At 38.4% G+C, this 14,907-nt stretch overlaps 1 protein-coding gene across 7 annotated transcripts in view; it reads right to left on the bottom strand.

Annotated features, from left to right (window-relative positions):
• Positions 1-793: 793 nt before the first annotated feature.
• LOC134342864 (pleckstrin homology domain-containing family G member 4B-like) overlaps positions 794-14,907 on the bottom strand; it is a 228,639-nt gene continuing 214,525 nt past the window's right edge. For all 7 annotated transcript variants that reach the window (XR_010017127.1, XM_063041518.1, XM_063041517.1 and 4 more), the window contains 2 exons: positions 12,047-12,111; positions 794-2,945 (listed from right to left, as the gene is read on the bottom strand). Coding sequence is in view for 6 of the 7 variants with exons in the window: in XM_063041518.1 (XP_062897588.1) it covers positions 12,067-12,111 (45 nt within the window). In the remaining variant the exon portion in view is untranslated. The remainder of the gene's footprint in view (positions 2,946-12,046; positions 12,112-14,907) is intronic.

Below are 14,907 nucleotides of genomic sequence, written 5' to 3'. Positions count from 1 at the left end.
TCACTGTACACAATCTCATTTCCTTTTCACAAAATAATCTGCAGATGCTGGGGTCAAAGCAACACTTACAACACGTTGGAGGAACTCAGCAGGTTGGGCAGCATCTGTGGAAAAGATCAGTCAGCGTTTCAGGCCGGAACCCTTCATCAGGACTGGAGTCAATGTTTCAGGCCGGAACCCTTCGTCAGGACTGCAGTCAACGTTTCAGTCCTGATGAAGGGTTCCGGCCTGAAACGTTGTCTGATTTTTTCCACGGATGCTGCCTGACCTGCTGAGTTCCTCCAGCGTGTTGTGAGTGTTGCTCATTTTCTTTTCCAGTTTCTGATGCAGATGATGTTGCCAACATGGAGTTTGCAATGATTTGTCTGCAAATTTTGGAACTGGCTTATTTATACTGTTTCTATTGAAGAAATTATTGATTCGTTATGTCGAATTCCAAAGAAGCAGCAGCACTGCTCGTTCATTTAAAACTGAATAGCTTAACGGCCATTTCAAACAACTTTAATAACATGTGAAATGATTGATATTATGACATGCTGTCCTATAGCATGTAAAAAATAATGATGTGCATTATTTTATTTCTTTTAAGCGACAAACAACAAACTGGACTTCGTAGTTTACTTCACATAAAAAATTCAGTGCGCACATGTTGTCCTGGGCAAAAATTGCACAACACAAGAATTTTGCGCACACTGGTCAGTACAAATTAAAGGGAACATTGTCTACAACTGAATGATGAACTTTAGAAAAGAAATACAAATGGGACACAGCGTCTCATATCAAATGGTTCAAATCAAACCTTTAATATATGTTCAGTTGCGTAGCAACAATGTTACAGTCGCTAGACGGAAATTACTCAGTAACTCCAGGAAATTCAGCAGTTATTACATGTTGATTCTAATTTACACAGGAAGGGTACATGGAGAGACTAAGGAGTGTATTTTCTTTTACTTTGTTGAGGACCACATCATGTATTTTACACCACCTTTGTGGTAAATCAGAGAATATGGAAAGATACACTGAAAGAGATAAGTCAATACTTTACAATATTTTATTTCTAACACCTCCAGGGCAACAAGATCTATGTGGAGCTGTGAGACAACAAAATGAGAGTTGTAGGGGAATTATATCACACAGTTTGCTTTACTCTGAACTAGGGACTGCTCATAGCTTTATGTGGAGTGAGTGTCCGGCTGCCAGAATATTCCACCAGCACTAGTGATCTATTGCCAGGTGATTTGCTAAGTTCTATCAGCTCAGCAAGGCCTTTATCATCTTGGTCTAGACAGCAAACTATGAGGATCAGCATGATATTCTTTTAAATCCCTTTCATTACTAGTATCATTGCCTTAGCTGAAGCCCTGATTATTAGACAAATATCCAGCTCTTTACAGATCCTAAGTAGGCTCTTTCTGTCACCACTTTAACCTCAGCGAGGATTGCTCCATTGTCTCTCCAAAGCTAAAAGAATACCAATTAGATGTGTCTAATTTGAAGATTCCTTCTCATTTTAGGAAGGAGAGGTAATCAGAACAACCCCAAAGACAAATCCAATGCCCAAGATGATAGAGAGCTACGTAAGAATTACTTTTGCCCACACTGCACCAGAATATGTGGATCCTGAATAAGCCTCTACTGCCACCTGAGAGACCACCAAAAAACAGTCCCCCTCAAGAGAACATCATACTTGAGTTGAGCATTCAGACTACTACCACTACGGCATGAAGCAGGGGGTTCCCCTAGGCAGCAATGCGCTCCAAACCTTGTCATCTAACTCAAAGCTAATCACCTCATGAAACAGCCAGAGAGATCACCCTGACAACACACCTACTGGATTTCGGACACAACCAGTTTCAGGCAAGTTCTCAAATTCTTAGGCAATTAATTTGATCATCTTGGAAAATTTTGAAACAGTTTGAAAAATGAAGTTATTTGTCAGTGCTGAGCGACTGGCTGTACTGGTAGGGTGTGCAGTGCCTATTCTTAGGAGCAGAATTAGGCCGGCCTATGGAGTCTGCTCCGCATTCATAGATATATGTGGCGCTTTATCTTTTCTGCCCAGTGAGTACCTGAAGGCAACAGATTGACTTTAGATTCATTATTTCTGTGTCACCTGATGAAGGCACTCACAGTGACAGGACATAAGTTTGATAGAAGTATCTAGTACAAAGTAAGTGTTATTGTAGAATTATATGAAAATACCGAAGTAGGGTCAAAAGATCATTAGCATCAAGAAAAGCAATGTTTTTAATATTGTAAAAATATAAAAGTATTATAATTGACTTTGCATTTTATAACAGCATTGTAATTAAAGCTAATATGTGTGCAAAAGAAGACAGCACTACAATATACAATGTTATGTCAATAGGTTTTATGGTACTTATTAAAATATACTTAAGGATTTTAATAATTAGATGAAAAGGTTATACTTATATTGCCCTTTCCCTTTCAACCTCGGCTTTGTGCCACTTTCTCCAAAATCAAATGTGCTTGCTTAATTTTTTCATCTTGCAATAATGGAATTCTCTTTTTTCATTTATTTTTGTTAGAGCCTGTCATTCCAAACCTTACAGAGGTTTGGAGTGAAAACTAAGGCTGGATATTACTGGTCAATGAACCTGGAGTAGGCACTAAACCACAGGCCCACAGAGAAACTCTCGCTCCGTGGCAGTGACCTCAGAATGTGCCATGGGTTGGGTCACGGCCCATCTCCTGACTCATGTGGCCAGTTCCGAGCATGAGGTCACTTTTTCTTCAAATTCTGCTGCGTTATAGCATCAGTTTCTCTGAATATGAAAAGCACAATCTGTTGGGACAAATCCCAAGTGGCGAAATAAATTCCCACAGATCTGTTTGCTCTGCAGCTCTTAACTGGAATTAAATCTCTTGAACTCAGCAGCAGCTGGGGTTCTGTTCTTTCGCCAACTCTTCATGGAATTTCAGGCCTGGTGAGCAAAGAAACCACAGAATTAGACTGAAATGTTGCAGCTTAACCTCATGAATCACACTATGTGTTGCAAACTTCACCACCAACCTCCTGTTAAAGGAGCAACACACATATAATGGTGAAGGGTCTCAACCGAAACACTGACTATTTGTTTCTCTCCATAGATGCTGCTTGAACTGCTGAGTTCCTCCAGCTTTTTGTGTGTGTTGCTCCAGATTTCCACCATCTGCAGAATCTCTTGTGCCTCCTGTTAAAGGAACTGAGTATTCTTAAAAGAATGTGGTACATTGCCTCCTCTTAAATAGATAGATAACAATCAATGAACAGGGAGTGTTTGATGGCTCTGGGCCTGTACTCACTGGAGTTTAGAGGAGTTGCGGGGGGGTTGTCTTATTGAATCCTACTGAACATTGAAAGGCCTAGATAGAGTGGATGTGGAGAGGACATTTCCAATAGTGCAAGAGTCTAAGACCAGAGGGTGTAGTCTCCAAATATAAGGACATTCCTTTAGAACAGAGTTGGGGGGGGGGGGGAATTCCTTGAGCCAGATGATGGTGAATCTGTGGAATTCTTTGGCACAGACAGCTGTGGAGGCCAAGTCATTGCATATATTTAAAGAGAGGTTGATAAGTATTTTAATAGTAAGAGTGTCAAAGGTTATGGGTGAAGGCAGAAGAATGAGGTTGAAAGGGTTAATCAGCCTAATTAAATGGTGGAGTAGATTTAATGGGCTGAATAGCCTAATTCAGCTGCTATAGCTTACGGTTTTGTTTTCTAACTTTCCATTCTACAGACACTTAGCTAAACATAGGGCTCCTTCTCTACAGACAGAATGCCTGAGAATTGCACAAGTAGGGGAACCAGTGTTTGAGTTATGTGTGCTGTGATGGACGTTTACTGTCCAGGGCCAGTGGGCTTTTTTGCCAAGCTCAGCTTTCCAACACATTAGCTGACATCTCTAGAGATCAAAGACTGTTTTTTGAGTAAGTTAACCAATATTCTTTGTTCAGGTTCTTGTCATAAATGGGAGCCAGTCTTCATTTCTTAATGCAAATGGCAAACAATAATTAGTCTAATCTTGAAAGGGCAACTTTGAGAGACTTCCGGTAGCGCTCATGGAGTGAAGTCGCGTTCTTGACTCGCTCCATTACCTCTGAGTTTTTTTTCTCTATGGTCAGCTATACTTTAATTAACCATTAAGGCATCAACTCTTACAATACTTTGAATTAAACTGAATTCTCTGACAATTGGATGATACTGAGATCTGCTATGTCTAAGAACGAGAAAGACGGCAAGGATGGTAAACCTCCGGTTAAACCGAAAGCTACGGATCTCCCTCCGACTGAATCACCGGTGACTTTGAAAGCGATATCGGAATTAATTCAGAGGGAAATCTCAACCTCTGTTAGGGAGATGATTCGTGCGGAAATTGCAGGCCCTGTTAAAGACCTGATTCATACGGAAATCTCAACTAATTTCCAGAAAATTGCCGGTTTAATTGATAAGATGCAAACATGTATTGCGGAACATCAGTCGGCTATATCTGATCTTCAAAAATTCGCGCAACAAAGTGAGCTTAAGATGGGGAAAATCGAAGAAACAGTTAATGTAATGAAGAAGAAACTTGACTTTTTGACTTTTAAAAACTCTGACTTGGAATCTAGAATGCGACGGCAGAATTTACGAATGATTGGCGTGAGGGAAGCCGCTGAAGGTAACAACCCCATGAAATATTTCTCCCAACTTTTAAAAGATGCATTCCCTACTGTATTTCCTGACCAACCACCGCTACTGGATCGTGTTCACAGAATCCCATCATACTCGTCTAGGTCAGATAGACCTAGGCATGTTATCTTATGTTTTCATTACTTTCAAGACAAGGAGAGACTGTTTCGATTCGCTCGATCTAAAGGTTTCGTTGATTTTTCGGATCTTAAGTTCCGATTCGTGGAAGATTTCAGTAAACCAATCTGGGACCAACGGGTCCGTTACAGATCCGTGATGTCGGAATTCTATAAGAGGGATTTAAGACCAGCGCTGCTGTACCCTGCACGTCTAAGGATTCGCATGGCAGATGGAGCCCTTCGTTTTTTTGATTCTCCATCGGATGCCCAGAGTTATCTGGATCAACTTTCATCTCCAACATCTTAATTGCTTTCTTTTTAATTTTCTCCGTCGATCGGAGGCTGTGAATTGGTTGGTTTTAACTTTTCTGTGCCCTATTTGGGCAGAAAAGTTTACTTTCGATTTCTTAATATGGCTACTAAACTTTCTTTTTAACTGCGTCATTTCTTTCTTTTCCCAGGGGATTCTGGGTGGTTACTTCCCTTTTGTCATCTTACGTATTTCCTGTGCGGCCTTAAATTTTGTAGTTTTTGTTTAAATTTTATTCTGTTTTGCTTTTTATAATCACTTTATGTTAATAATCCTATTTTTTTTGTTGCTGTGTCTATTCATGAGTTTGAGGTATATTGTGGTTTTTTTTTAATATATATTTTCCGGCTTTTGTTCTGTTCTGTGTGTATTCTAATTGAGCTAACTTTTTTTTACTTATTTTTTTACTGTTTTACAATTAGCTGATCCTTTTCATATTTATACCTTTTTTTTAGGGAGCGTATACCGGAAGTCATGGGGGTAGTTTTAGCGCTTGCTTCTTTCTGGCGGGTCTGCTTTAGATTTTGCCTTGGGGTCTTGGGCTGGGGGGTGGCGGGAGGGGCTTCACGTTTTAGTTTGTTTTTCTTTGGGCTATATACATTATTGAAGTACTGGTTGCGTCCTTTTCCCCGGTATCTTTTGTATGTTCTGTTCCCTCTCCGGGTTTGTGGGTCGCGCCTATTGTCAATCCTCCCTGTTGTGGGTTGACTTTAGGATTTATGGAGTCTATTATTAATTTTGTCTCCTGGAATACTAATGGTCTTAATCATCCTATTAAAAGAAAAAAAGTTTTTAAAGTGTTCCGGAGACTTAAAGCACAAATTTTATTTTTACAAGAGACCCATGTACGGAGGGGGGACAGACTACGTTTTTTCAAATTCTGGAAGGGACAACAATTTCATTCGAACTCCAATGCTAAGATTCGAGGCGTCTCTATTTTTATAGATTCCTCAGTTACTTTTATACAACAGGATATTATCTCTGATCCGAATGGTAGATTTTTATTGGTTAGTGGTTTACTATTTAATAAAAAAGTAGTTTTGGTTAATGTTTATGCTCCTAATATGGATTGTCCGGAATTTTATAAATCATTGTTTGATCAGTTTCCGAATTTGAACGAGTTTTCATTGATTTGGGGCGGAGATCTTAATACCTGTTTATCTCCAGCTTTGGACCGTTCAGCTCCTTTACGGACTTTACCTAATAAATCTGCAAATTTGATTAATTTTTTCCTTTCTGATTCTGGGTCGACGGATATTTGGCGTTTTCTGCATCCTCAGGAAAAAGATTTTTCCTTTTTTTCACATGTTCATCATTCCTATTCAAGAATTGATTATTTTTTTATTGATTCTCGTCTCATTCCTTCAGTGATTAAATGTGATTATGATTCTATAACCATTTCGGATCATGCTCCACTTAAGCTTTCTATTAAAATTATGGCCAATATACCAAACAATAGACAATGGCGTTTTAATTCGCTGTTGCTTCAGGACTCGGACTTTGTTAATTTTATGAATGAACAGATTGAGCTTTTTTTTATAATTAACCATACATTAGATATTTCGGTTAACACTCTTTGGGACACTTTTAAAGCCTATATTCGGGGTCAGATTATTTCGTATTCCGTTGCTTTGAGGAAGAAACAGAAGCAGGAGGAGATGGCAATTGTGGACAAGATTAAAGAAATTGATAAGAAATATGTTATGGCTCCTTCTGAGGAGCTATACAAACAAAGAACTGAACTTCAAATGGAACACAGTTTACTACTCTCGTCCTCGATTGTAAACCAATTAAAGAAAACAAGAAGTGATTTTTATGTTCACAGTGATAAAATTGGCAAGCTGCTGGCTAATCAATTGAAATCTAATTATGTTAAATCTCAAATCAATCAGATTTATAATCAAAATGATCGATTGATATTGGATCATGTGGGGATTAATCATACCTTTTGTAATTTTTATTCTTCTTTATATCAATCAGAGTCTCCTCGAGATTCTAAATATATGAACGATTTTCTAGATAAGTTAGACTTTCCTCGGATTTCACAGGATATGTCTTCTTTATTAGATACTTCCATTACAATGGATGAGATTAAGAATGTTATTTTTTCTATGAATCTGGGGAAAGCTCCTGGCCCTGATGGGTTTACCGTTGAATTTTATAAATGTTTTGCTTCTTTATTGATTCCCTGGCTCTATAAGGTTTTTGAGGCTTCTTTGAAACTTGGTAAACTTCCGGAATCTTTTAATAGAGCATCAATTTCTTTAATACTAAAGAAGGATAAAGACCCTGCTCAATGTGCATCTTATAGACCAATATCTTTATTAAATGTTGATTCTAAAGTCTTTTCTAAGTTATTAGCAAATAGACTAGAAAAAGTACTTCCTTCTATTATTTCGGAAGACCAAACGGGTTTTATTAAAGGTCGTTACTCTTTTTATAATATTCGTACATTGTTAAATATCGTTTATACTCCCTCACAAAATGTTCCTGAGTGTGTTATTTCTTTAGATGCCGAGAAAGCTTTTGATAGAGTAGAATGGCCTTATTTATTTAAGGTGCTTGAAATGTTTAATTTTAGCCTGAAATTTATATCCTGGATTAAACTGTTATATCACTCCCCTGTAGCCTCGGTTCGTACTAACTCATTAAACTCACCTTTTTTTCCTCTCTTTCGTGGTACTCGACAAGGCTGTCCTCTTAGTCCCCTATTATTTGATATTGCATTAGAACCTCTTGCAATTGCTATTCGAGAATCTTCAAATATTACTGGGATAACTCGGGGATTAAAGTCCCATAAATTATCACTCTATGCTGATGATTTACTTTTATATATTTCTAATCCTGAGAGATCTATTCCTGCTGTTTTAGAGTTATTAGCACAATTTGGTCTTTTCTCAGGTTATAAATTAAATCTTAGTAAGAGTGAACTTTTTCCGATTAATAAACATCTTCCCTTATATTATAAATTTCCATTTAAATTGATTAATAATTACCTTTCATATCTTGGGATTAAAATTACTTGTAAACATAAAGATTTATTTAAGACTAACTTTTTACCATTAATAGACCATATTACTCAACTTTCATCTAAATGGTTTCCTTTATATTTAACTTTGATTGGTCGTATTAATGCAGTTAAGATGTTTTTTTTGCCAAAATTTTTATATGTGTTTCAGGCATTACCAATTTTCGTTCCTAAATCTTTTTTTGATAAAGTCGACTCTAAAATTTCTTCATTTATTTGGCAGAATAAGAATCCGAGACTGGGTAAAATACATTTACAGAAAGCTAAGAGAGATGGAGGTTTAGCATTACCTAACTTTAGATTTTATTATTGGGCTATTAATATTCGACATATGAAATTTTGGTTACTTGACCGGGATATACTATCTATTCCTAAATGGGTAGCATTGGAATTACAATCTGTTCAGGGTTATACACTTGGTTCTATTTTAGGTTCATCTCTTCCTTTTGATTCGAAACGCCTTAAGCAGGTCTCTAACCCGATCGTTAAATATGCTTTGCGTATTTGCTTTCAATTCAGAAAATTTTTTGATCTTAATCAATTCGGGTTAGCGATTCCTATTTTAGGTAACATATTTTTTCCTCCCTCTTTTACGGATCGCGCTTTTCAAACTTGGAAGACTAAGGGTATTTTACGGTTTTTGGATTTATTTTTATAAATGTCTTTTATGTCTTTTGAACAATTATCTAATAAATATAACCTATCAAGAATACATTTTTTTAGATATTTACAAGTTAGAAATTTTCTAAGTACTATACTTCCTTCCTTTCCAATGCTTCCTCCTATATATATTTTAGATTCGATAATTAACCTTAATCCATGTCAGAAAGGTGCATCGGCTATGATTTATAATATTATTATGAAACTCAGGAAAGCTCCATTTGATAAGATTAGGGTAGATTGGGAACAGGAATTGGGGCTTACCATTTCTGTGGATGATTGGGGGCAGATTTTACAATTAGTTAATACTTCTTCTATTTGTGCTAAACATTCCCTAATTCAATTTAAAGTGGTGCATAGAGCACATATGTCCAAAGATAAGTTAGCGCGTTTTTACTCGCATATTAATCCTTTCTGTGATAGATGTTCGGGGCAGATAGCCTCTTTAACTCATATGTTTTGGTCTTGCCCTACTTTGGAAACTTTTTGGAGAGATATTTTCAATATTATTTCTAAGGTATTAAATATAGATATCTCTCCTCACCCTATTACTGCTATCTTTGGACTACCTAAAATTTCTAGTAATCTTTCCCCTTCAGCCCGTAGAATGATTGCATTTCTTACTTTAATGGCGAAAAGATGTATTTTACAACATTGGAAAGAGCTTAATGCTCCAACTACCTTTTTTTGGTTTTCTCAGACGATTTTATGTTTGAATCTGGAGGAAATTAGAAGTAACCTTCATGATTCTTCATTTAAATTTGAACAGATTTGGGGACCTTTTATTCGATATTTTCATTTAATGTAATATTTACCCTTCTTGTTTTTTTTTTACTGTTTCAATGGAGGTCGGGATTGAGGACGTGATTTTAAGTTTAACTCTGTTTGGTTTCAAGTTAGCCCATTGCTTTGCTTTGCTTTTAGTTAGTTGCACGGTGGGTTTTTTTTGGGGGTTTTTTTTTTCTTTTTTTCCATTGATATATATAAAATCTAGTATACTATTATGTTATTTTGGTTTCTTATGCTTAAATTACATTGTTTGTAGTATTTTCTTTTTGGTATTGTTATCTTTTGGAATTTTATTATACTTTAACATTGTATTAATGTTTATATGGCTTACCTTTTTTGTATACTTACTCAATAAAAAGATTTAAAAAGAAAGAAAAAAAAGAAAGAAAGAAAGGGCAACTTTGTAAAGAAACAACACTATCTTTACAGCATAGGATGTTGGCCCACTGCACGAGGCTGAATGCTCAAGAAATGCAGTTAAAGACAATGGAGTTATGCTATTGTCTTTAATATAAATTAAAACTGGCTAAGTTATTTAGTTCAAAAGAACTTGCAAACCAGATTTATACTATCATCTGGCATAGCAAATAGCTGATCTATAAATAGTTGGAAGATTTCTGTACTCATGAGAGTCACATCTCACTGCATTAATTGTGGGTAGCTTGGAGCTCTACTCCAGAAACTTTTAGACAATCTGTGTGAAAAGGCATCTGGAAAAAATATCACGTGTGCAGTCACGCAAGTGGCAAAAGAATCGTATCAATGCAAGAGTGCAGTCAGGCTTGTTAGGAATGGTCAAGAACAACGAGCAGAATGACAGAAAGATGGGGTGAACTAGAATTCATTCCTCTTCCTTTGATTTCTACAACCGACAATTCGTTCATCCGCAATTCATTGGTATGTATTTCTAGCGTATAGGAAGTGTTCCTGTGTTTTGAGAATCTTTTATAAGACAGAATTCCTCTGTGAGTTTTAAATGTGTTATAAGAATGTTATCTAAATTTAAATTTGTGAATGAATTGTGTTTAAAGTACTTAGTTAACTGGAAGTAACACCTCCTCGGTGGGTGCGGCGGAGACCCATTGCTCAAATGGTGAGTATTGGCAGCTAAACTCACCATGGAGGATAAACAGGGAAGTCGACTAGTCTTTGAACAGTAGGTAGCTATAGTATAACCTCCCGTACCTATCTATATTGGACAGGACTTGAGATCTTCATTTGAGTTTAGAACTTCGCAGTCATCAAACCAAATACCATCACAGTGCGTGCCTCATTCTGGTACGGCCCACACACTGGGTTGCATTTGGATATGCCAACGGAATTATTTGCTTTGAATGCAGGTGTAAAGTTAGGCAGCAAAGAGGCAAAAGTAAAATTTGAGTTCATTGTCTTGTGCACAAGTATATGTATGGACAGGGGCATTGAAAATTTTACAGAGGCATCACAAACACATAGCATTAGATAAGCAGCATTCTCAAGAAAAACCTAAACAAAAATTATACAAGAAAGAACAAAAAAAATGAAACAAAACATAAGTCCTCTTAAGTGCAAAGTGATCAAGTAGCAACGGTGTTGTGAAACCATAGCGATTAGGGTTTTGCCGGTTGGTTCAAGAACTATTTTTGCCGTGGTTGCCCTTCAAAAGAACTGTCAGTTATTCTCATTTCCCCATTGGCTCCGCTTAACCCTGAACATATTGCTTTTGCAAGTTTCCATCCATTTCTCTTGTGAAAATTTTGAGAGAATCTATGATTGGCATATAGATGATAAAAGAAAATGGAGGGTTATGTAGGAGTATTACATTGATAGGTCAGAGGTTTGGCACAACATTGTAGGCCGAAGGGCCTGTACTGTGCTGTGCTGTAAAGCCCCATGCTCTATAATAGATCACTGACCAGTGTACTGTTGCTGATCGCTGACTGGTGCAATGATTATTTACACTGTACTACAGAATTTTGTCTGCAAGGAATTCCCTTTAAATGACTGCTACGTCATAGTTTGGCTCTGAAATAATACTAGAGGCCTTCAAGTGCTTCATTATCACAGAGGATTGTAGACAAATGCAGTGACATCCACTAGGGTTCACTAGTCACGGATCAATGCTGCATCTCCAGAGTCCTCCAGTGAACGTGAAACCCAGGAGTGGCCTGGGTCTATTCAGGCAGAACCAGAGCCTCGCACTGAATACAGGAGCTGCTTTATTCAGACTCGGGCCACCAGACTGATTGAGTCCAAGGGAGACAGGCTACTCCGACTTACCCTTTTAAGTTCTCTGCAAGTACCCTAACACCTGATCCCAGCCTGACTGTGACCCCACCCCTCTCCAGCACAATCCTGCAACCTCCTGAACCCATCTCCCCAACTCTACAACCCAGTGTCCCAACTTGGTCTCTGCCAAGTGAGCTTCCAGATGCCAGGAGGAGTGGTCCTCAGTGAACATGCATCTGGTAGCAGATGTAAGCACGTACCGAAGTGATGTTCCTGACGGTCAGACGGCTGTTGATCGTTTCATGGGTACATCAGGTGATTTTTCCTGCAACAGAGCAGTACATTGTAAATAAAATGAAACCAAACAACAATTAGTTGTGGAAGGTTTAGAAAGGGGTCAGAGGAGATTAACCAGGATGCTGCCTGGACTAGAGAGCATTTATAATGAAGATAGGTTGAATGAGCTAGGATTTTTCTTTTTGGGGCAAAGGAGGATTAAACTTGATGGAGATGTAAAAGATGATAAGAGGCATAGATAGAGTGGATAGCCAGAGATTTTCTCCCAGAGCATAATGGCGATTATAAGACAAAAGACCATAAGACATAGGAGCAGACTTTTAGGCCATTTGGCCCATCGAGTCTGCTCCACCATTCAATCATGGCTGATATTTTTTTCCCCTCACTCAGCCCCATTCCCTATCCTTTTCCCCCATAACCTTTGATGTTGTGGCCAATCCAGAACCTATCAATCTCCGCCTTAATACACCCAACAAACTGGCCTCCACAGCTACCTGTGGTAACAAATTCTACAAATTCTCCACCCTCTGGCTAAAGAAATTTCTCCGCATCTCTGTTTTAAATGGATGACCCTTTATCCTGAGGCTGTGTCCTTTGGCCTTAGACTCCCCCACAATGGAAAACATTTACTCTGTCTAGGCCTTTTAACATTTAAAAGGTTTCAATGAGATCCCGCCTTCCCCATCCTAAATTCCAGTGAGTACAGGCCTAGAGCCATCAAGTATTCCTCATATGAAAACCCTTTCCATGAGACCATATGACATAGGAGCAGAATTAATTCCCTTCATTCCTGGAATCATCTTGTAAACCTTCTCTGAACCCTCTCCAATGCCAGCACACCTTTTCATTGACAAAGACCCAAAACTGTTTACAATACTCATGGTGAGGCCTTACTAGTGCCTTATAAAGTCCCAGCATCACATCCCTGCTCTTATATTCTAGACCTCTTGGACTCCCAAGTCCCTTTGCATTTCAGATTTCTGGATTTTCTCCCCATTTAGAAAATAGTCTGCATATTTATTTCTTCCACCAAAGTGCATTTTCCAACATGGTATTTAATTTGCCACTCCCTTCGTCATTAGATTGCATCTGGAATTTCCAGTTGGCGGACGATTTCCCTCCACGCCGCTCTGTCCCAACATTTGTCCACAACGTCCCTAGTCTCGTCCAGCTTGGTCCAATCCTTGATGTTATCCAGCCACGTTGTTCTTTGCCTTCCTCTTCCTTTCTTTCCCTCCACCTTTCCATCTAGCAAGTCTGACAAGATGTTATCTCTCCACGTAACGTGTCCACAATTAGCAACTTTTAACTTCATAATCTTCACCAGTAATATCCGTGGTCTATCAACTTTGGACAAAACCCTCTCATCTGAAACTTTCTCTACCCAGCTGATCTTCAACTCTATTGCCATTCTACTAAGTCATTCTGCAACCTTCCGGTTTTGTCAACACTACCTGCCCCTCCACCAATCTTCATATCATCTGCAAACTTTGCAACAAAGCCATCTATTCCATCATCTATATCACTGATATACAGCATAAAAAGAAGTGGTCCCAACAACCTGATTTTCCCCAGAAACTCAAACCATTGCTGATCTGCTGTCATCTCTACCAGCAACTGTTTTCGATTTACTTTAGCCAACTACTCCCTCATAGTACTACAATTTCCTTTACTCCACTGAAATACTGCTGCATCGGATTTTACTTTCTCCCTGTCAAATTTCAAGTTGAACTCTTTCATATTGTGATTACTGCCTCCTAAGGGCTCCTTTACCTTTAGCTCCCTTATCACCTCTGGTTCTTACATAACACCCAATCTAATATAGCTGATCCCTTAGTAGGCTCAACGACAAACTACTCTAAAAAGCCATTTCATAGCCATTCAACAAGTTCACTTTCTTGAGATCCAGTACCAACCTGATTTTCCCAATCTATCTGTATGTTAAAATCTCCCATGACATTGCCCTTTTGACACGCCTTCTCTATTTTCCATTGTAATCTGTAGTCCCAATCCCAGCCACTGTTTGGAGGCCTGTATATAACTGCTATCAGAGTCCTTTTACCCTTGCATTTTCTTAACTCAACCCACAAGGATTCAACATCTTCTGATCCTATGTCACATCTTTCTAATGATTTGATGCCATTCTTTACCAGCAGAGTCATGCCACCCCTCTGCTTAGCTTCCTATCTCTCTGACACAGGGGCATATGAAGGGGCATAATATTAAGATGAGTGGAATGTGTGGAACATGCTGGCAAGGGTGGTGGTAGGGGCAGCTACATTAAGGGCATTTAAGAAACTCTTAGATAGGCACATGGATGGTAGAAAAAATAAAGGGTTATGTAACAGGGAAGAACTAGATTGATCTGAGAGTAGGTTAAAAGGTCAGCACAGCATCATTGGCTGAAGGGTTGCTACTGAGCTATCATGTTCTCTGTTCTAAATAATTGGAAACACAAAGATACATTGGTCCAGATATATACGAGGGGTGATTGATAAGTTCATGGGCTAAGGTAGAAGGAGATGAGTTATTAACTTCAAACTTTCTGCATTATTACTCAAAGAGTTGAACTACACGTGCATGTAACGAGAGCATCTTGGACCTCCAGGTGGTCCACAGCAGGAGTGATTGATAAGTTTGTGGCCTAAGGTAGAAGGAGATGAGTTATACATGCACGTACAGTTCAACTCTTTGAGTGAAAATACAGAAAGTTTGAAGTTTCTCCTCACCTCCTTCTACCTTAGGCCATGAACTTATCAATCATCCTTGCTGTGGACCACTTTCTAGAGGTCCAAGACGCCGACTTCTGCAAAGAAGGGATCCA

The sequence above is a fragment of the Mobula hypostoma genome, chromosome 2 (genome assembly GCF_963921235.1).
Source record: "Mobula hypostoma chromosome 2, sMobHyp1.1, whole genome shotgun sequence".
NCBI classification, from domain to species: domain Eukaryota; kingdom Metazoa; phylum Chordata; class Chondrichthyes; order Myliobatiformes; family Myliobatidae; genus Mobula; species Mobula hypostoma.
Note: the sequence above shows the minus strand (reverse complement) of the source record. Positions and strands in the feature narration are given on the sequence as shown.